The sequence below is a fragment of the Hippopotamus amphibius genome, chromosome 9 (assembly GCF_030028045.1).
Source record: "Hippopotamus amphibius kiboko isolate mHipAmp2 chromosome 9, mHipAmp2.hap2, whole genome shotgun sequence".
Taxonomy (NCBI): Eukaryota; Metazoa; Chordata; class Mammalia; order Artiodactyla; family Hippopotamidae; genus Hippopotamus; species Hippopotamus amphibius.
The window spans coordinates 38,435,449-38,459,573 of record NC_080194.1 but is presented as its reverse complement, the minus strand read 5'-3'; the positions used below and the strand labels follow the sequence as shown (position 1 = coordinate 38,459,573).

General features: G+C 35.9%; 1 protein-coding gene and 1 pseudogene across 1 annotated transcript; one reads left to right on the top strand and one right to left on the bottom strand.

Annotated features, from left to right (window-relative positions):
• Nucleotides 1-6,562: 6,562 nt before the first annotated feature.
• Nucleotides 6,563-7,567, bottom strand: LOC130860788 (olfactory receptor 52E8-like). Its single transcript, XM_057749363.1, is given in 3 exon segments — nucleotides 6,563-6,882; nucleotides 6,885-7,056; nucleotides 7,058-7,567. Coding segments are annotated over 3 exon segments (996 nt in total). The 5' UTR covers nucleotides 7,562-7,567.
• A 12,049-nt stretch (nucleotides 7,568-19,616) lies between these two features.
• Nucleotides 19,617-20,526, top strand: LOC130861672 (olfactory receptor 52E8-like; annotated as a pseudogene).
• The last annotated feature ends 3,599 nt before the right edge of the window (nucleotides 20,527-24,125 follow it).

Here is a 24,125-nt window from a genome sequence, read left to right as displayed (position 1 = left end):
GAAAAGAAAACCTTTGAGGCTTTCAAATTTCTCCCTTTAGGTTCCCAACTTCCAAGAATTTCTCATTTTCTAGCAGCCCACTGTTTCTAATTATTCTCTTGCCATCAGTCCCACAAGAATAATATCTGAGCCAATCTATGATTTCTCCATCTTGTTCCCCAAGGCTGTTATATTCTCTAATTATTGTGCCACTTTTTTTTTCAGCAAATAACTTTGCCTTGATCTAGAAGTCAAGTAAGCCACTGAGCACTTAAGATAAAGTATGTGGGGATTTCCCAGGCAGTCCAGTGGTTGACTCTGTGCTTCTACTGCAGGGGTCACAGGTCCCATCCCTGATGGTGGAACTAACATCCCTCATGCTGCACAGCCAAAAAAAAAAAAAGATTAAGTACGTGCTCAGATGTGCTTTGCATCCATAAATCTTTTCCCCAAGAACCTTATATTCTGGTTGCATAGGCAATACTAACCACTTATAAATGTGCAAAAAATTAAGTTGTACAATGCAAACTTTAGAGCTACAGAAATTCAGAGAACCTGTAAATTTTCTATGCTTTCTAACCCAATTTCCTTTAGAAAGGGCTTGGAGGTAGCACAATAAAAACCACAAAGTAAAATAGAAACATACATTACTTGAGGACATCACAAAAAGATTGTATACTGTGTCTAGCCTGGATAAGTATAGAATTACGGGAAACTGGCTTTCTTATGAGAAAGAAAAAAGTAGGTCTAACAGATGTCAGTGGATAGCTGGGGTGGCACCAACATCTTGATCATGATAATAGCCGCTTAACATAAACAACTGTACAAAATAGGAACATCAGACAAGGTGCATTCGTGATGATAGTGTAAGCTGGAGGACATTGGATATGCACATGACCAGCTTCCTGAGATACTGCGAAATAGTTTTCTAAAACAACTTCACCAATTTACCTTCTCACCAGCAATGTATGAGGATTCTAATTGCTCCACATATTTGCTACTACTTAATATTTTTCATTTTATTCACTATGGTCAGTATATAGTGAAATTGCTTAGTGATTTTATATGTTTCCATTATGACTAAGAAAGTAGTACATCTTTTCATGTTCACTGGAAATTTGATATCTTCCTTTGCAAAACCCCCATACAAGTTCTTTGCTAAGTTTTCTATGTGGTAGTGTTCCATTTTCCTATCAATTTATAGGAGTCTTGTATATATTCTATAATACAAGTTATTTGGTTTGTCTATTCTCCCTGTTAATAGTATATTTGATAAAAGGTGTTACTAACTTTAATATACACTGACCAATAAATATGTTTCCCATATTGTTAGCATGTATATCTGTATGTACTGTGTCTTTATAATCTCTTCTTTCTGGAAGATTATGAAGATATTCTCTCTTTTTTCTCCAGAAGTTGTATTGTTTTCCTTTTCAAGTTTATATATATAATTCATTTGGGAAGAATTTTTTATGTAATGTGAGATAAATATCTCATTACTCCTTCATGTGGTTCCCCAATTTATCCAGTATCTTTCATTGAAAATATCATCTTTTGTCACTGTACTGCAATGTTATCTCTGCTACAATTTATGCAACTGTATATCTGTGGGTCGGTTTCTGGACTCTCTATTCAGTTTCATTCGACTGGTTTTCTATACTTGCTCCAAAACCACACTCCCCCAAATACTATAAAGTAATTATAGGTCTTCATTACTGTAGCTATAGAACAGGTCTTGTTTTCTGGCGGTGTAAGTCTTCCAACTTTGTTCATTAGAAACAGCTTCAAAATGCTAGCAAACAGAATCCAACAGCACATTGAAAGGATCATACACCATGATCAAGTGGGGTTTATCCTGGGATTGCAAGGATTCTTCCATATACATGAATCAATCAATCTGATACACCATATAAATAATTTGAAGGAAAAAAATATATGATAATCTCAATAGATGCAGAAAAAGCTTTCAACAAAATTCAACACTCATTTATGATAAAAAAAAAAAAACTCTCCAGAAAATGGGCAGAGAGGGAACTTACTTCAGCATAATAAAGGCCACACACGACAAACCCACAGCCAACATCATTTTCAATGGTGAAAAACTAAAAGCATTTCCTCTAAGATAAGGAATATAACAATGGTGCCCACTCCCACCACTATATTTCAACATAGTTTTGGAAGTTTTAACCATAGCAATCAGAGAAGAAAAAGAAATAAAAGCAATACAAATTGGAAAAGAAGAAGTAAAACTGTCACTGTTTGCAGATGACATGATACTATGCATAGAAAAATCCTAAAGATGACATCTGAAAACTACTAGAGTTAATCAATGAATTTGGTAAAGTAGCAGGATACAAAATTAATGCACAGAAATCTCTTGCATTTCTATACATTAACAACAAAAAGTCAGAAAGAGAAATTAAGGAAACAATCCCATTTACCATTGCAACAAAAAAAAATAAAATATCTAGGAATAAACCTATGTAAGGAGACAAAAGACCTGGATGCAAAAAACTATAAGACATTGATGGAAGAAATCAAAGATGATGCAAACAGATGGAGAGATATACAATGTTCTTGGATTGGAAGAATCAGCATTGTGAAAATGACTACGCTACCCAAAGCAATCTACAGATTTAGTGTAATCCCTATCAAATTACCAATGGCATTTTTTACAGAACTAAAACAAAAAAATTTATACTTTGTATAGAAATACAAAGATCCCGAATAGCCAAAGCAACCTTGAGAAAGAAAAACAGAGCTGAAAGAATCAGGCTTCCTGACTTCAGGCTATAATACAAAACTAAAGTAATCAAGAGAGTATAGGACTGGCCAAAAAACAGAAATATAGATCAATGGAACAGGATAGAAAGTCCAGAGGTAAACCCACGGAAATATGGTCACCTTATCTTTGACAAAGGGAGCAAGAATATACAATGGAGAAAAGACAGCCTCTTCAATAAGTGGTGCTGGGAAAACTGGACAGCTACATGTAAAAAAATGAAATTAGAACACTCCCTAACACCATACACAAAAATTCAAAATGAATTAAAGACCTAAATGTAAGGCCAGACACTATAAAACTCTTAGAGGAAAACATAGCAGAGCACTCTATGACATAAGTCACAGCAAGATCCTTTTCGACCCATCTCCTAAAGTAATGGGAATAAAAACAAAAATAAATAAATGGGACCTAATGAAACTTAAAAGCTTTTGCACAGCAAAGGAAACCATAAACAAGACAAAAAGACAACCTTCAGAATGGGAGAAGATATTTGCATATGAAATAACTGACAAAGGATTAATCTCCAAAATATACAAGCAGCTCATGCAGCTCAATAGCAAAAAAACAAACAACACAATCCAAAAATGGGCAGAAGACCTAAATAGACATTTCTCCAAAGAAGACATACAAATGGCCAAGAGGCACATAAAAAAATACTCAACATCACTAATTATTAGAGAAATGCAAATCAAAACCACAATGAGGTATCACCTCACACTGTTCACAATGGCCAGCATCAAAAAATCTACAAACAAAAAATGCTGGAGAGGGTGTGGAGAAAAGGGAACTCTCCTGCACTGGTGATGGGAATGTAAATTGATACAGCCACTATGGAGAACATTATGCAGATTCCTTAAAAAACTAAAAATAGAGTTACCATATGATCCAGCAATCCCACTAGTGGGCATATACCCAGAGAAAACCATAATTCAGAAAGATACATGTACCACAATGTTCATTGCAGCACTATTTACAATAGCCAGGACATGGAAGCAACCTAAATGTCCATCAGCAGATGAATGGATAAAGAAGATGTTGCACATATATACAATGGAATATTACTCAGCCATAAAAACAAATGAAATTGAGTTATTTGTAGTGAGGTGAATGGACCTAGAGTCTGTCATACAGAGTGAAGTCAGAAAGAGAAAAACAAATACCATATGCTAACACACATATATGGAATCTAAAAAATGGTACTGCTGAACCTAGCGACAGGGCAAGAATAAAGACTCAGACGTAGAGAACAGACTTGAAGACACAGGTGTAGGAGGGGGAAGGGGGGCCTGGGACATGGTGAGAGAGTAGCGTTGACATATATACACTAACAAATGTAAAATAGATAGCTAGTGGAAAGCTGCTGCATAGCACAGGGAGATCAGCTTGGTGCTTTGTGATGACCTAAAGGGGTGAGGAGGGTGGGATGGGGAGAGTGGGAGGGAGGCTCAAAAGGGAGGGGGTATGGGGATATATGTATAAATGCAGCTAATTCACTTTGTTGTGCAGCAGAAACTAACACAACCTTGTAAAGCAATTATACTCCAATAAAGATATGTAAAAGAAAAAGTGAAAACTTGGCTATTCTTGGACACTTTCGTCTTCATGAATATGACATCATTCAAGATAGTCTACATTATGCTGAGGTGACACCCCCCCCCTCCAAAATTTCAATGTGTTAAAGAATCAAAGTTTTGATTTTTGTTCATACTACATAACTAATACAGGCTTTTGGGCTGGGAAAGGGCTCTATTGTAGTCACTCAGGGATCTGTTGTGACGAAGATCAGAATTTTATAACATGGCATCTGAAGAAAAGCCTTCAGTGAACACAAGAGCTTGGGGAGAAAAAATGGAGAATCACATAATTACTCTTAAATATTTCACTCAGAATTGACAGGTCTATAAATATTTTTCTTCTACAGATATTTTACTTGCCATAGCAAGCCCCATCTCCAAGTCTAACTGCAAGAAGTTGTGCACATGTAATCCTCCCAAGTCCCTGGAAGGAAAAGAAAACTTGGAAATATTGGTAAACACCAGGTATGTCTAACCTAAGTGTATCAAACAAATATTTTTAATTTTCATCCTCTGATTACTAAAAAATATATTGACTAGCTGTATATTCTTCCTCAAAACTCTTCAAGAAATTTTTTTCTTAAAGTGATTATTTTATCCAAAGGCCCAAATTGCTGTAGATAATGCTATAATTATTTTTATATTTACTTATATATGAATATGATAATATTATTTTTGCTTGTTAGTGTACCAACAGATAAGCTCCTCTGGTGTCTATTTGGATGACTAAAACTTTCTTGCCTTTTCTTGAGTCAGAAGGCTTTGAATATACAGCTAGCTTCACTTAATTTGTCTGATGTCTGTTTATTCATTTGCCTGAGAATGTCCTCTTGGCTTACTAGATTTTCTAAATACAAAAGATTTAAGAATTGTTATGGATATTTTAGCAAGTATCATATTTAATATCTATGCTGTCCTGTTTATAACATTTTTGCTAGAATTAACTAAAAGATTTACAAGAAAATATCTATTTTTTTTAAATTTCTCTATGACAGTTCCTGGTCATGCAGTAGAAGGTCCATGTACACAAGCTGATGAAGAATCAGAAGCTTTAACTGACATAAAAGAGATAACATAACTCTGGCAGACCCTCTTGAATGTAATTTGAAATAACACCTCCTCTATGGACTAGGTCAATAATTTCTCATATGATTATTCTAGAAAATGAAAAGAAACCAAATGTATTTCTAGTTTTGTTGGCAATCTTCAATATATTGGCCTAATATTTGGAATGTTTTTTGGATATTATTACCCAATTTCTTAAAAGCTCCTCCCAAGTAAATTAATATATGATCCTATAGCATAATGCTCTTAGCCTTAATAGCCTAATTTTCCCACCAATGGGTTTCTCAGGACATAGGATTCTGTCTTTCCATCTATCACCAAACAGACACATACACCTTAGCATGTATAGAAGTTTATAAATATTTATTTAATGAATGTATCTTTCATAATTATGCACCATTATTATTCTCTGCTCTATTTCTTTTTTTTTTTTTTTTTTTTTGCCATGCCACGTGGTATGTGGGATCTTAGTTTCCAAATCAGGGATCGAACCCACACCCTCATCCGTGAAAGTGTAGAGTCCTAACCACTCGACTGTCAGGGAATTCCCTATTTCATTTCTAATGCATGGTTTCTTCTGTTTCTTTAGGTGCAAAATCATGATCACAATTTATTTTGGAGAATTTTCTGGTCCACTGTTAGTCATATAGAAATGCAAATATTAAAAGTAACCACATCAAAGAATTCACATGAGAAATAGATGTGTTAATAAAAGTAAATTATCTAGAACAATAAATGCTAATGATGCTAAAGGCATTGTTCTTATTTCTAAAATCCTGCCACCAAAATTATCCACAATCTCCAAGAAAATTTTATTCTGTTGCTTTCACATTTCCTCTGGTGATTCAGAAACTGGTACAATTTTAAAACTGTCTGACTTAATAGTCTACCTCCCACTAACAGCTGGATTTTCGAGTGAATCTTTAACAATCCTAAGAATCAAATGGTCCATCTGAAAACTTGCAGATAGAGTAACTATTTCACGTGGCTATCTTGATGATCAAACAATATAAACATAAGCACTTCACAACAAATATAGTCCTTACAGTTAATAATATTATCATCAATGAACTCATTATTATTCTTAAACTCAAAGAATTATGAACAAAGGAATGTCATTATTGTTCACAATCACCTTTGCTCCCTGCCTTCTATCTTTTTAGACAATAAGCATATGGGGAAAATATGAACTGTTAAACATTCGAAGGCTACCAATGGTTAACCATCTTTTAAAAAAAATCCTCAAAACGCGTTCCCTAATTTGCTTAGTCTTGACCCCATAGATTATGGTATTAAGGGCTGGTGGAACAACCACATATAGACTGGCCAAGAGGATGTGGATATATCGAGGAATGTTGTGACCAAAACTGTGTGTTAAGAAAGAGAAAAATGCTGGTGTGAAAAAGGCTAAGATAACACCAATGTGGGAGACACAGGTATTGAGAGCTTTGAACCTGGCTTCCCAGGAAGGCAGGCAGAGACAGTACAGAGGATCCTGACATAGGAAAGAATAATAAGAAGCACATCCAATGATAAGATAGCCATATTCCCAAAACCAAATATTATGTTGACTTTGATGCTAGCACAGGCCAGACAGGCAATGCCCATGTGCTCACAGTAAGTATGAGGAATGATATGGTGCTCACAGAAGGCGCAGTCTCAGGAGGAGAAACATCAGTGGAGCCACCATGCACAGGCTGCGCAGAATAGCAATGTCTCCAATGACACTGATGATTTTGCTGGTGAGGATCATGGTGTACCGAAGGGGATTACAAATGGCGATGTAGTGGTCAAAGGCCATGGCCACCAGCACAATGCTCTCGATGGCAGTGAAGAAGTGGATAAAGAACATCTGGGAAAGGCAGCTTTCAAAAGAAATATCCTTGAGGCTGAACCAGAAGATGCCCAGCATTTTGGGGATCGTGGCTGTGGACAAACCCAGGTCAATGGAGTCTAACATGGCCAGGAAGTAATACATGGGCTCTTGGAGGCTATGCTCAGTCTGGATCACAAACAGGACAGCAACATTCCCCAGGAGTGCAGCAAGATACACACACAAAAAGGGGAATCCAATCCAGATGTGCATATCTTCTAGCCCTGGGGTGCCCAACAAAAGAAATGAAGAAGGATAGAACTGGGTGTCATTAGGGAGAGACATTCTTTCTGCCACAATTATTCTGCCACATTCTTCCTGCCACAATCTTTCTGTTGTCCATATCAGAGATAATTATTGACTTCCTGTTAGTGATCCCTGCTCCATGTCTCCGTCTGTCCAGACTCCGGTTAAAACTCAAAAGAACATTTTAATATTTTGTTTCTATTCAAAAAGAAAAAGATAATTAATGATTCTGGCCAAAATTACTGATTATATACTTCAAAATTGCTCATCACACAAAAAAATGATAATTGTGCGAGATAAGAGAGCTGATAATTAAGGCTGTGACGGTAGCCATATTGTAATATATATGTATCAAATCAACACATTGTATAACTTGAATATACACAATGTCAATATATCAAAATTTTTTAAAGGGGAGAAGATTAAATACATTCCTCACTTTCTGCTAGCCTCTCCTGAGCATCATATGGCACCAGGAATAGAAACTGCTTTACTCTATTGCCACTTTCCCTAATAAAAAGGCTGATTATAAACAAGAGAGGGAAGAATATATCCTTAGCATAATGGAAATTCAAACTCTGGAGTGCAGCCAGAAATAAATAGAAAAAATAAAATTCCAGAATCTGTGTATCTGATAGTGTTCCACATATTTTTGTTTAATGTGCATGGTGACTTCTTTGGCATTTGTAATCTTAACTACTACCCTTTAGGGAATCTAAAAGACCCAAAATATAGTGTGCACAATCCTGTGTGTGTGTATTTATGCATTTTTATGGTGTTTGCTAATATTAGATGGCCAGGTTTTTGGAACAGAAGAAACTATTTTTTTTATTCATGTGCATGAAAAATTCTGCCACACAAAATTCTCTATTTAAAAAGTTCATAAATAGATGAACTGCTTAAGAAGAGACAGCAAAACAAGAAATTCCAATGCCCTATTTTAGAAAATAAACAACTCCGTTCTCATTGTAATTTGTTTTTGAAAATAATTACCCATCAGATTTGGAAAATGGATAGTGGCAGGGAGAGGGAAATACTTGACAGCATTTTGCAGTTATGATGAAATATGAATTGAGAGATCATCTTAATCTAGATAAGCCTATCATTTGGAGAGTGCATAAGTCAACACATCCAGTAAAATAACTAACTGTCCAGAGGTAAGCCAGCTGAGGGAGGGGAGATTAAATATCTGGACTAGGCAACTTTCAAATACATCTCTGCCTTGTATCCATGGGAAGAGGACAGATGCATTTTAGATATACTAAAACTTAGTTCCTCCCAAGATTCTATCCTAACTCTCATGTTTTTATGTATGTCTCCCTTACAGTAACATAGAAAGGAATTATCAAGTGATTTTGTTTCATAGCACTCATCCAGAATAGATGGGAATTCTGAACTTAGTTATAATAAATTAAAATTTTGAATCAAACAAGGGAGTTTGCTACTGTACAATTTTGTGGGAAAAAATTAGTTGTATAGAAAATGTGGAAGTTTGATGGGTGCAATTGTGCAGATAGCTTTTATGCAAATTTAGGAATATTTGGATGTTGGGGGAAGTCAGAGTTGAAAAACGTCCATCAGAGATAAATACATATGAAGGTAAGTACATTCTACTTTAAACCCATGTCAAGACTTGCTACCCGTGTCACTGAAACCTAGGAAGAGTAGCAAAAATGAGAGATGGTTTTATGCTTTGGGAAATTCTCTCAGGAAATATATACGTTTATATATGCTATGTATATATCCGTGGGGTAAAATTGTACTGCTAGGGCTGAGGAGGAGACAGTTGAAGTTCTGTCTTGTAATGTGAAACTATCAGAGAGTTTTCTGTCTTTTATTAGCGGAGAATATACAAGGTAGGTGGGAGGTACTCTTCACAGTTTAACCCTCCAAATATTTAAGAGGTCCTCTATGTACCAGCCTTGATTAGGGAATATGAATACAAGTTTGAGTAAAATTGGTTATATACCCTCAAGGACACCACTGAGTAGTAAGGGAGATAAAACTCCAAAGGTGCAATTTGGAAATTGTACTGCAAGTGCTATGTTAGAAATATGCACAGAATGCTACAGGTGTAGAAGTAGATCAGGAAAAATTTCATGGAGGCGATGAGGCTTATGCTAAGATTCATAGAACAGTTCTTCAGACAAAGAAGGAAATACATTTTATTCCAAATGGAGTGAAGAGTAAGGATAAAGTGAAAATAAAAGAACAGTGAACAGTTGGGACATTAAAAAGGAATAACAGATTCTCTCAATAACCTTATCCAAAAATCCAGTAGATTAATGACCAAACTCTCAATTGTCTGATGTCTTGGGTTCTCTTAAGGGCTCCATACAGCAGAAACTTAGAAAATATATATGTCTGGCACCCAAAAAATGGTGGACCCTCTGGGCTTGATGGAAATTTGGAAAATCACCTGGTCTCAATATCTCCTGGTGTTTGGGTTCCCACCTCTAGCCTCTTTCATTAGGGTCATCCCACTCTGGAAGACAGCACCCTCAACAGTTGATTTTGCAGGGGTTTGGATTTTTGGTGGGGATGAAGGGTAAGGGGGAGGAAGTAAAGAGACAGAAGCCCTTAGGTGTTCATTCAGGCACATTCCACTCTAATTAACAACCCAGGAACAGGACTGTTTTCCATAACAACAATTCTAAAACTAGACCCTATAGGCACTTCGTATTCACAATGCTTATGGAGATGTAAATGACACCAGCCTCAAAACATGTCTTGGAGTAGGTAATCGAAAAAGACTTCAAAACAAGGCAACCCTTCAATAACCCTGTTTTAAGAGCTAAATTTTACTCACACTGTTTTAAAAAAAGAAAAAAGAAAAAAGCACATATGAAGATGCTCACCATTGCTTTGCATTAGAAAAATGCAAATCCAACGTACAACGAAGTATCACCTGAAACCAACTCAGAATGGCCATCATCACAGTGTTTACAAACAAGAAATGCTTGCTTGAGAGGGTGTGGAGGAAAGGGAAACCCACTATGCTATTGGTGGGAATGCCAATTGGTAACAGACACTATGGAGCAAAGAATGGAGGTTACCAGGGGATAAGGGGTGGGGTGAATAAATTGGAAATTGTGATTGACATATACATACTACTATATATAAAAGAGATAATAAATAAGACCTACTGTATAGCCCAGGGAACTCTACTCAGTACTCTGTAATGACCTATACGGGAAAGGAATCTAAAAAGGAGTGGATATATGTGTATGTATAACTGATTCACTTTGCTTTGCAGCAGAAACACAACCTTGTAAATCAACTATACTCCAAAAAATTGAAATTGAAATGAAATGAAATAAAAAAATAAAAGATAATAAAATTGAGCTACCAGATGATCCAGCAAGTTCACTCTTGTGAGCGTATCTGGAGAAAAACATAAATCGAGAAGACATATCTTCCCCAATGTTCACTGTAATACTATTTACAATAGCCAAGACAGGGAAGCAACCAAAATGTCCATTGGCAGATGAATGGGTAAATGAATGTGGTACATATATACGATGGAATGACCCAGCCATAAAATAGAACAAAATATTGCCATTTGCAGTAACATGGATGGACTTAAAGATGATCATACTAAGTGAAGCAAGTCTGAAAGAGTAAGACAAATATCGTATGATATCACTTAAAGATGGAATCTAAAAATTGATACAAATGAACTAACTTACAAAACAGAAACAGACTCACAGACTTGGAATACTAACTTATGGTTACCAAAGGGGAAATGTGGGGGGTAGGGATAAATCAGGAGCTTGTCTTATATATATGCACTACTAAATGCAAGACAGATAAGCAACAAGGACCTACTGTATAGCACCGGGAACTCTACTCAATATTCTGGGAATACTTTTATGAGAAAAGAATCTGAAAAAGAATGAATGTATGCATATATGTAACTGAGTCACTTGTGCAACTGAAGCTGACACCACATTATAAATCAACTATATGCCAATAAAATTTCAATTAAAAAATAAAGGAAATCACTCATACTTCAAAAGAAAAAAAAGAAAAGAAATGTGATTATACCCCAAGAAAATCAACTTACTTCACTTATTTCTCTGGATTTCCTAGGTGGACTTGAAAATTGATGCTTACTTCCTCTCTTAGCATCATTTCCAGTCTGTAAACACTTAATGAAGCAACCAAACATTTAATCATTTTATAATGTATACTGACCTGTTATTTTCACATATATATTTGTATATCTTTCAATCTTTGCTAGGTTCAGAAATAAGACTGGTCCCAGCCCCATTTGACCTTTTAACTTTAAGGTGCTACATGAGAGTAAATTCAGCTCTCCAGCAGCTATTTCTTCAATGTGGCATCTACTTGCTCTGTCCTATTCCACCAACCACCACCACACCCCCAGATATCCACATTCCCGTTTCCTGGAACTGATGAGCACAAGGAGTATGTACACCTCCTTTCTCATCCTGGCCTAATTTTGCAGTCTCATGGCTATCCTGCTATTCCCTTTCTTAGATGTTTCACCATCCTAGCCCTTAGTCTTATCTCCACAAAAGTCTGTTCTCCAGAGCCATGCTTCATGATTCATTTGTTAACAAATTCATTAATTGAAAAGCAGTTCTAGAAAACAGAGAAAGCTAGTTCTCGCCCCCTTGTTATTCACATGTGTACAACTGCATACAAGGTTTGAAACAGTAGCTAAATCGACGCAAGATATATTGGTGCACCTCCTTCCACATCTCCTTCTGCATTTTCCATATGAGATTTTGCACGATCATAGTATAAGAACTTGTAGGTAAAATGTAGCCTAAGGAGGTTATGAGTATGAGTGTGCATTCTCACTTCATCTTGTTTTTATTACTTTCACTTTTCCTCAACTCTTGATACTATCTTGGCATAAGCTCTTTCCCCATTCCCCTTGCTATTTTCACAGCCTAACCATGATATAACTTACCTTGGCCTTAAACCTCTAAGAAACATCCCTTGGCATCTTCTTGCAGCACAGCATTTATTATGCTGAGTTGAAGGTATTATGTTTATTCTTACAACACCACTTCCCTTGGGATGGGACCCAATAGTATCTTGGGGACTTTGATGTAGTTAATAGGCTCCAGAGAATTCTTTTTTGCTGTTATTATTGAGATATACTTGACATACAATATTATGCTAGTTTCAAGTATACTACATAGTGATTTGAAATTTGCATACTTTATGAAATGATTACCATGATAAGTCTAGTAACTATCTGTCCTTAAACAAAGTTATTACCATAATATCCACCATATTCCTTGTGCTGTATATTACATCCCCATGACTTATTTTATAACGGGGGTTTGTAAGTTCCTAATCCCCTTTCCCTATTTCACCCCTTGCAACCTCTTTCCTCTCTGGCAACCACCCATTTGTTCTTTTATCTATGAGTATGTTTTCATTTTCTTTTGTTTTGTATTTTAAGTTCTTTTTTGGAATATAATTGCTTTACACTGTTGTGCCAGTTTCTGCTATACAACAAAGTGAATCAACTGTATTTATACTTATATACCCATATCCCCTCCCTCCTGCAGCTCCTTCCCACCCTCCCTATCCCAGCCCTCTAAGTCATCACCAGTCATTGACTTGATCTCCCTGTGTTATGCAACAGCTTCCCCCTAGCTATCTATGTTACATTTTGTAGTGTATATATGTCAATGCTACTCTCATTTTGTCGCAGGTTCCCCTTCACCCCCCACCCCGTGTCCTCAAGTCCATTCTCTACATCTGCATCTTTATTCTTGCCCTGTCACTGGGTTCATCAGTCCCATTATTTTAGATTCCATATATATGAGTTAGCATATGGTATTGTTTTTCTCTTTCTGGCTTACTTCACTCTGTATGACAGACTCTAGGTCCATCCACCTCACTACAAATAACTCAATTTCACTCATTTTTATGGCTGAATAATAATCCACTGTATACATGTGCCACATCTTCTTTATCCATTCATCTGTTGAGTAAAAATCTCCCAGCAAACAAAAGCCCAGGGCAAGATGGCTTCACAGGCGAATTCTATCAAACATTTAGAGAAGAGCTAATACCTATCCTTCTCAAGCTCTTCCAAAATATAGCAGAAGGAGGAACACTCCCAAACTCATTCTACAAGGCTACCATCATCTTGATATCAAAACCAGACAAAGAGGTCACAAAAAAAGAAAACTACAGGCCAATATCACTGATGAATATAGATTCAAAAATCCTCAACAAGATACTAGCAAACAGAATTCAACAGCACATTAAAAGGATCATACACCATGATCAAGTGTTTGTTTTGTTTTGCTTTGTTTTTTAGATTACATATACTTGTATACAGTATTTGTCTTTCTCTATTTGACTTATTTCACTTAACATAATATCCTCTAGATCCATCCATGATATCACAAATGGAAAGACTTTATTTTTTTATGGATAATATTCTATTCTGTATATATACCGCATCTTCTTTAGCCATTCATCTATCAATGGATGCTTAGATGGCTTCAATTATCTTGGCTATCGTAAATAATGCTGCAATTAAAACAGGAGTGCATATATATTTTCTAATCAGTTTTTGTTTTCTTCAGGTAAATACTCATAAGTGAAATTGGTGACTTGCATGACAATTCTATTTTTTAATTTTTCAAGGAACCTCCATAATGTTTTCCACAGTGGCTGCATCAATTTACATTCCCACCAACAATGTACCAGGGTTCCCTTTTCTTCACATCCTTGCCAACACTTGTTATTTGTGGATTTTCTGATGATAATCATTCTGGTAAGTGTAAGATGATATCTCATTCTGGTTTTAATTTTCATTTATCTAATAATTAGTGATGTTGAGTATCATTTCATGAGCCTTTTGGCCATTTGTATACCTTCTTTGGAAAAATGTCTATGAGGACTTCTGCACACTTTTTAATCCAGTTTTCTATTTTTTTCATTTTGAGTTGTATGAGCTGTTTATACAATTTGGATATTAACCCCTTATCAGACATATCATTTGCAAATATTTTCTCCCATTCAGTAGGTTGTCTTTTCGTTGTGTTGACAGGTTCCTTTGCTGCGCAAAAGGCTTTAAGTTTAATTCGGTCCCGCTTGTTAATTTTTGCTTTTGTTTCTTTTTCCTTAGGAGACAGATCCAAAAAAATATTGCTGCAATTTATGTCAAAGAGTGTTCTGGAATGTTCTTGGAAGGTATTATGCTTAGTGAAATGTCAGACAGAGAAGGAAAAATACTGTTGCTATCACTTACATGTGGAATCTAAAAAACAAAATAAACTAGTGAATATTAAAAAAAAAGAAACAGACTCACAGATATGGAAAACAAATTAGTGTTTATCAGTAGGGAGAGAGAAGGAGGGAGGGGCAGGATAGGCTTAGGGGATTAAGACCTACAAACTACTATGTAGAAAATAAACAAGTTACAAGGATATATTGTACAACACAAGAAATACATACAATATTTTATTACTATAAATGGAGTATAATCTATAAGATTTTTGAATTACTATGTTGTACACCTCAAATAAATCAACTATATCCCAATTAAAAAAAGAGTTAAACATAGAATTATCATATAACCCCAAAATCCCACTTCTTGATATATACTTCAAAGAATTTGAAACAGGTATTCAAACAAATTATATACAAGAATGTTTGCAGCAGCACTGTTGACAATAGCCAAACTATGACTATATAAACAAAAATGATATATCCATACAATAGAATATTGTTTAACCATAAAAAAGGAATGAAGTACTAACATACACTGCAACATGGATTTAACTTAAAAATATTATGCTGGAGAGCTACATGTAAAAGAATGAAATTAGAACACTCCCTAACACCATACACAAAAATAAACTCAAAATGGATTAAAAACCTAAATGTAAGGCCAGACACTATAAAACTCTTAGAGGAAAACCTAGGCAGAACACTCTATGACAAAAATTACAGCAAGATCCTTTTTGATCCATGTCCTAAAGTAATGGAAATAAAAACAAAAATAAACAAATGGGACCTAATGAAACTTAAAAGCTTTTGCACAGCAAAGGAAACCATAAACAAGACAAAAAGACAACCTTCAGAATGGGAGAAAATATTTGCAAATGAAATAACTGGCAAAGGTGTAATCTCCAAAATATACAAGCAGCTCAAAAGCAAAAACACAAACAACACAATCCAAAAATGGGCAGAAGACCTAAATAGACATTTCTCCAAAGAAGACATATAGATGGACAAGAGGCACATGAAAAGATGCTCAACATCACTAATTATTAGAGAAATGCAAGTCAAAATTACAATGAGGTATCACCTCACACCAGTCAGAATGGACATCACCAGAAAATCTACAAACAAAAAATGCTGGAGAAGGTGTGGAGAAAAGGGAACCCTCTTGCACTGTTGGTGGGAATGTAAATTCACACAGCCACTATGGAGAACAGGATGGAGATTCCTTAAAAAACTAAAAATGGAATTACCACATGACCTGGCAATCCCACTACTGGGCATATACCCAGAGAAAACCATAATTCAAAAAGACACATGTACCACAATGTTCATTGCAACACTATTTACAATAGCCAGGTCATGGAAGCAACCTAAATGTCCATTAACAGATGAATGGATAAAGAAAATGTGGTACATATATACAATGGAATGTTAGCCATAAAAAGGAATGAAATTGGGACATTTGTAGAGATATGGATGGACCTAGAGACTGTCATACAGAGTGAAGTAAGTCAGAAAGAGAAAAACAAATATTGTATATTAACGCATATATGCAGAATCTAGAAAAATGGTACAGATCAACTGGTTTGCAAGGCAGAACTAGAGACACAGGTGTAGAAAACAAACATATGGACACAAAGTGGGGAAGTGGGGGTTGGGGGGCAGGTTAGGGTGAGATTAATTGGGAGATTGGGATTGCCATATATTCATTACTAATAAGAAAAAAAAATCAAATAATACACTTAAAAAAATTATGCCAAGTGAAAAAAGCTAGGCAAAAAGCTCTCATATATTAATATATGATTCCATTTATGCTAAATATCTAGAATTAATTCCTAGAGAAAATTCATAGTGTCAGAAAGCAGATTAGTGGTTTTCAGGGGCTGGAGGGAAGGAAGAATGTGGAGTGATTGCTTAATGAGTATAGGGTTTCCTTTTGGAGTGATGAAAATTTTATGGAACTAGATAGTAGTGATAGTTGCATAAGATTGTGAATATACTAAGTGCCACTGAATTGCAAATTTTAAAATGGTATTTTGTATTATGTATATTTTACCACAATTAGAAAAAGGAGTTGCTAGTTATATAGATGCCCAACAGAGCCCAAAGGATTTGTCCCAGCATTTTATGAACTAAAAGAGAGAAGGATAAGAAATAAGGAAGGAAAAATAGATTAAATGTGACCTGTCATTAATATTATGTAAAATGACAGGAGTTGACAGTTGACCAGGTATCAAGCAGCAAAGTTTACTGAGCTTTCCCTAGAGCTTCTCTTCAGCTGGTGCAATAACCAAAGGGAATTCCTATTCATTTTAATTCCAATGCTTCAGACTGTCTGGCACCTGGAGACTTCATTAAAAATCCCCCTCAACACACACACACATGTGACATTTCTTAACACCTCTTAGGATGTATTGAGGCTCTGACCTAAAAAATTTTGTAAACTGACTTCTCAGTTGCTACATGATTCCCTACGACAGATGGCAGAGAACTTGGTAAGCGCTTATGATCAGTCTAAATAATGTGTGCCTAAGATTAGAATCTGGATTCACAGAAATTGAGTTAAGACCTAGAATACTGGGGTAAGGAATAAAACAGCACAGATCAGTGGTCTGGGGAGAGGTAGGAGGAGGACTAAGATGGGAAGAAGTTGGAGAGAAAATACCTTCTGAGCTATTGCTCAGAAATATATATCCTCCTTTATCCCACCCAATAATATGAGGTAAATATGACCATGCTTATTTCTAGACAAAAGTGAATCACAGAACATGATGTAACTTACCTAAGGTCACAAGGCCAGTAAGAACAGATTCAGGACTCCATTCCATGCTACAATGCCAGTAGTATTAAATATTATTTTCCTACACGTACTACCATGATAGTGAGAAGATGCAAAATGAAAAAAAGCTGAGTAGGCAAGTAAGAATAGAGTGATGAACTTGAACTCTCTTACATTCATAGTGATTCTACACATACCCAGATGTAAAAAAAAGCATACAATATGATGATCAGCTGTTGCTTTTTCTCCATGCTTTATATTTCAAGGGGATTAAACTGAAATCAAATTTGATTATTTGGAGACCTGAATTAATGATAGATGCCACGGCCCAAGATGAAGCAGGAAGTGAAAAGCATAGCTACAGCAATAGCTAAAAAAAAATCTTGGAAACTAAATGAGTAGATGTAAATAAAGAATTGGCCTTGCCCAGAGAGAGGTCTGGGTTTGCTCTTGGCTTCTAGGAAATAATCTATGTCATATCTGTTAGGAATGTCTTTGTTTAGGGTGAAGGCTAGCCAAACCAGACCTTAGTGTGGGGGCTGGCCATGCCATAAAGACCAACAATATAACTTAGGGTGGGAGCTTTTGGTCACATGGCATCAGTCAACCTGGAGACTGTGTCCAACCATGTGCGCAATCAATCAATCCAGTATAGGTAATGAAGCCTCAGTAAAAACTCCAAACATTGAGGTCAGGTGAGCTTCCCTGGCTGGCCCCCTGGCTCTATGCATATTGTCACTTATTAATGCCAGGAGAATAATTCATCCTGACTCTATGTAAGAAGACAATGGACCTCACACTCTGCCCTATGCGTTTCTTCCTTTGTCTGGTTTTAACCTTTTGCTAGAATAAACTAACCGTGAGTATGATAGCTTTCAGTAAGTTCTATGAGTCCTTCTAGCAAATTATTGAACTTGAACATAGCTTGGGAAAACCCACAAACTTGCAGTTTATGTCAGAATTGAGGACAGTCTTAGGAACTGTGCCTTAAACTTTGCAGTTTAGCCAGCTCAGATCTAATACCACATTTCTCTCAACAGTTACAGAAGTCGACAGGTTCTTAAAAAAGAACTTCATATGAGGAGGAAACTTCATGGATTACCATCCCCCTTGACAACTTATCTTAAATTCCTGCATAGGGATACCTGAATTTTAGATATCGAAGCCCCAAGAATTATGTGGATCTGCTTCTAGATTCTCAATTCTGTTCCACCATCTCTTTTTCTACCTTTTTATTTTTTTGCCATTAACATGTCATATTCATCATAGCTTTATGGAAAAATCTCAATATCTGATAGTGTGACTATTTCAGATTTATTCTTCTTTGAGGAGTTTTGTACCAAAAGGACTTTGTACCAAGTCCTTTTATTCTTCTTCATCCCTTATTTTTCTTTCTCCCTTCTTACACTACCTCCACTAACAAGTTTGCAAATGTAAGTCCAGATGAGTGTCACAAAGCCTAATTGCAAACTAATTTCAAATCTTGATTTTGATGCTTATTAGTTTTGTAAGCAATGGTAAGTTAATTAGCATATCAAAACATTTTTCTTCCATAAACTAAAGGCCAGCAGAACTTGTGCTATAGAATTGTGGGGAGAACTAAATGAGATAATATAAGCAAATAACAGTAAGAATGATGTCTGAAAAATAGTAGGTATACAGTTAATGATAGATATTATTATTGGGGTAGTTACTGTTATTATCATCAATTTTTTTATCTCCTAATCAATTTTTTTATCTCCTAATAGGATTTACTTCTTGAAGAAATAGTATTTATTTCTTGAAGAATTAGTGTATTTACTCTAAACCCATAATTTTAAGAGAGGTACAGTGTTAACTTCTATTCGGCACCTCAGCTTTCACACTTACAGTGCAGGTGAGGAGTGTCACTGGGATTATTTATGGAGGTCTTAAAAAATAAAAATAACCAAAGGCATTTAGAGAAATGTATTCCTAATACCAATCTTTTGTTTGGGATGTTTTTATTTTTTATCTTTGTAGATCTCAAAGTTAACTGTGGATGAATTGTCCAGTGGTAACCATCAGCAAGTTTTAAAAATCATGCCACCATCTGCCTGCAGAAGAATGTCTTCTCCCAATGTCACTGAGTCCCATCCTTCTTCATTCCTGTTGCTCGGGATTCCAGGGTTGGAAGTTGCACCAATCTGGCTTGGCTTTCCCTTCTGTGTCATGTATCTGATTGTTCTTGCTGGAAACATTATCATTCTGTTTGTTATCTGGACTCATCATAGCTTTCACCAACCCATGTTCTACTTTCTGGCCATGTTGTCAGTTATTGACCTGAGTATTTCTACTGCTACCATCCCTAAGATGATGGGTATCTTCTGGTTCAGACTTCAGGAGCTGTTCTTTGGGTATTGCATTGCGCAAGTCTTTTTTATCCATTTTTTTACAGTCATGGAGAGCATTGTACTTCTTGCCATGGGTTTTGATTGATACATGGCTATTTGCAACCCCCTCAGGTACAGCTGAATCCTCACCAATACAGTCACTGGTGTGATTGCTCCAGTGGTAGTTCTAAGAAGCTTTTGCATGATTGTTCCCATCATTTTTCTCCTCCTGCAGCTGCCTTACTGTGGACATAGAATCATTCCTCATACCTATTGTGAGCACATGGGAGTGGCACGTCTGGCTTGTGCCAGCATTAGTGCCAATGTCTACTATGGTCTTGGGAATATTTCTATCCTGTTTCTGGATGTGCTTCTTATCATTATCTCTTATGCTAGGATCTTGTATATGGTCTTTCACCTCCCTTCCCAAGATGTCCGCCTAAAGGCTCTAAACACATTGTAGCTCTCATATCTGTGTTATCTTTGCTTTCTTTGGTCCAGCTCTCTTCTCCTTCCTCACTCAACATTTTGGTCATAGCATACCCCAGTATATCCATATCCTTCTTGCTAATCTCTATGTAGTCATTCCCCTTGCCCTCAATCCAGTCATTTATGGAATCAGGACCAAGCAGATCCAGGAGTGAGTGAAAAGTATCTTTATTAAAAAAAGTTTGAATAACAGGTAATTTATTCTGGTTATGAAGGTATAAAGTCTGAGAAGACTGAAACATGATAAAATTAATAAAGAAATGTATTTCACCAAATTAATTGCCAATTATTATATGTATATTACATAGACTATATATATATAAATATATAAGAAATATTAGTTGTAATTGTTGGAGGCATGTGTGTTTATGTGTGTCTCAATGTATACTTGCAATGATATTCACTATTGACTGCTATCATAGAATAAGCCATACCAGAGTAAATTTCAAAGAGGAGAGATTTTATTCACTGCAGAAAGAAGTTTTTGTTAAAATTATACAGTGTTCTAGATCTCTTTCAGGTGGTAATAAGATTTCTTTCATAAAGATATTCAGTGAGATCACATAACAAGTTTTAAGTAAATTACAAAAAGTTTTTATATCAGTAAATGAACTACTGAACCCTAAGGAAACTCAGGATGTGAAAACACAGGAGACTGGCCCCAGATATCTGAGGTGTGTATCAAAGGAATGATTTCGGTAAGCCCAGACTCTTGCATCTTCCCATACACAGAAAAGCACTGAATTCCTTAACTTGAGATATTTAGTTTTCTTTAATTAATAATAATCTTTTGACATGCAGACTACCTTTGCAAAACTCCTTTATATCCTGGCTCCCCTCCTTGCCTCCTCAGAGCAGTTCTGTTGCAGGAAGCGGGACAATTTCCAGGGCCCAAGAGTTGGCTTTTGTCTAACACTCAGAAATGAACTGTCCGAGGAGACACACGTGCTGACAAAGCAAAAGACTTTATTGTGAAGGGGCACCTGGGCAGAGAGCAGAAGAGTAAGGGAACCCAGGAGAGCTGCTCTGCCATATGGCTTGCAGTCTCGGGTTTTATGGTAATGGTATTAGTTTCCAGGTTATCTCTGGCCAATTGTTCTGACTCAGGGTCCTACCTGGTGGCACCCCCACCACTCTGCCAAGATGGATTCCAGTGAGAAGGATTCTGGGAGGTTGGTAGGATATGGACTGGTGTTTTCTCTCTCCTTTTGACCTTTCCCAAATTCTTCCCGATGGTGGTAGCTTGTTAGTTCTGCGTTCCTTATCGGGACCTCCTGTTGTAAGATAACTCACGCAGGTAGTTACTATCGTGCCTGACCAAGGTGGGCAGTTTTAGTCAGTGGTTCCCCTAACAGTTCCCTCAGGGTTACTTGAGATGCTGCCTCCCAGGGTTGAAGTTCTAAAAATTTCCACTGAATAAAACATAACTCTTGAAAAAAAATAAAAATTAAAAATCAAATGCTGCCTAAAAATAAATAGTATAATTTTTACTAAAATATATGCAAGCAAAGGATAAGGATTAGATTAAATTTTTTTTGTGTTTTTTCCCCTTCCATTGTCTCAAGTTTCTGATTCTATGAAGTTTTTCATAAGCCTAACCTCCTATATACAATCTCATTTGTGAACTGGTAAATTTAATACTATGTCATTTGTGATGCCCCTTTCTTCTTGGAGTTTAAAAATGCTTGTCCAAGAAATGAAAATCATTATAAGACATATTTTTTAACAACTAACAAAGCAATCTAGTTAAAAACACAGAGATATAAAAAGATATAATCTTACTTAACAATTGAGTCACATTCTGGAAAGATTAAAAAGATGTATTTACTAGCCTAAAGTTTATTCATTTAGAAATTAAATAGCATTGAAGTCTATAAACCAATAAGTAAAATAATTATGTTGGATTTTAAAAAGTCTTATCTCACACTAGCATTTGCGATGGAGAGGAGGTAGACAATCAGTGAAACACAAATCTAATTTCAGATAATTTTATGATTCAAGGAGAACTGTAATTCAGATAGTTACAATGCAAATAAAAGGAAAATATCAGGTATGAGACACAAGAGAAAGACATGGGGTCCAATTTAGCCACATGGTAGCAAGAGATAGCAAGGATTAATACTTATTTACTTTGGTCATTGTTTTTTTTTTTAATTTTTTTAAATAAATTTATTTATTTATTTATTTATTGGCTGCATTGGGTCTTCATTGCTGCTCACGGGCTTTTGCTAGTTGTGGTGAGTTGGGGGCTACTCTTAGTTGCGGTGTGCAGGCTTCTCATGGCGGTGGCTTCTCCTGTTGCAGAGCACAGGCTCTAGGTGTGTGGGCTTCAGTAGTTGTGGCATGTGGGCTCAATAGTTGTGGCTCACAGGCTCTAGAGCAGAGGCTCAGTAGTTGTGGCACACAGGCTTAGTTGCTCTGCAGCATGTGGGATCTTCCCAATCCAGGGATTGAACCCATGTCCCCTGCATTATTGGCAGGCGGATTCTTAACCACTGCACCACCAAGGAAGTTCCTCCTGTTCATTGGTTTTTAACTGGATGACTAAGAACATTGAAATATATAAGAAGAAAAAAAGAAAAATTATTCAAAAATGCAAATATAAGAAATGAGGTAGAAACAGAAATTGTATTGTAAAGGACCTTAAAAATTTTGGAATGTGAAAAAGTAAATATAACAGGAATATACAAAAGGGATGAAGTAGGTATAAACAATTCATTCATGGTTTTTAAAAGTGGCAATAGAAAAGAAAGAATGGTAATTTAAAATAAAAATCTCTTAAAGGATCACTGACCTAAGTAGAATACTCTTCAAGGTCAAATTTGACTTTGAAAGTTCCCATAGCAATCAACTCACTCAATTCGATGACATTCCTAGTGGTGTTTATTAATTTAATATACAAAGTCAACATTTAAAAATATATTACTAACGATGATCTTTCAATCTCAGTGAGAAGAGTTAATATTGAGGTAACACTAGAGGAGAAACAATAAAAAATATGTCCACAGTTTTTTATACTCAATAATTAAATTTCATATATATTATCTAGTTTAATATTCTTTATCCCTTAAAGTAGTGAGGGGCCAAATACTCAACTTAGCCATTTTATGACTTGATATTTGTTGGAAAACTCTGTATAAATTTCTGTGTCAAGATATTCTTTGAGCACAAATATTTGCTTCTGCTCTCTTTCAAAAGCATTTTGAAATTAAAGATAAGCAAGAAATAAAATAATAAATATATAACATTATTGGGAAATAGAATATATGTCATCAAGCAGAATAATGTTTGCATTATAGGGGTCCCTGAAGAAGAGAGAAACAGACCAAAAACTTGTTTGAACAATAATGCTGAAAATTTTTCTAATCTGAGGAAGGAAACAGACATTCAGGTCCAGGAAGCACAAAGTATTCCAAATAAGATGAACCCAAAGAGATTCACACCAAGGCATATTAAAATTAACATGTCAAAAATTAAAGATAAAGAGAATCTTAGCAGCAAGAGAAACACTTGTCACACATAAGGGAAACCCAATAAGGCTTTCAGCAGATTTTTCAGCAGAAACTTTGCAGGTTAGAATGAAGTGGCATGACATATTCAAAATGCTAACAGGAAAAAACTTTCAACCAAGAATATTCCAGCCCATATCAGCATACAGAAACAAATATTTTGGCAGCCATCCATGAAGAAGAATGCCTTCGAGGGAGCTTGGAATCCAGGTGGGACATTGTAAAACCCAAGTTATCATTAAGCA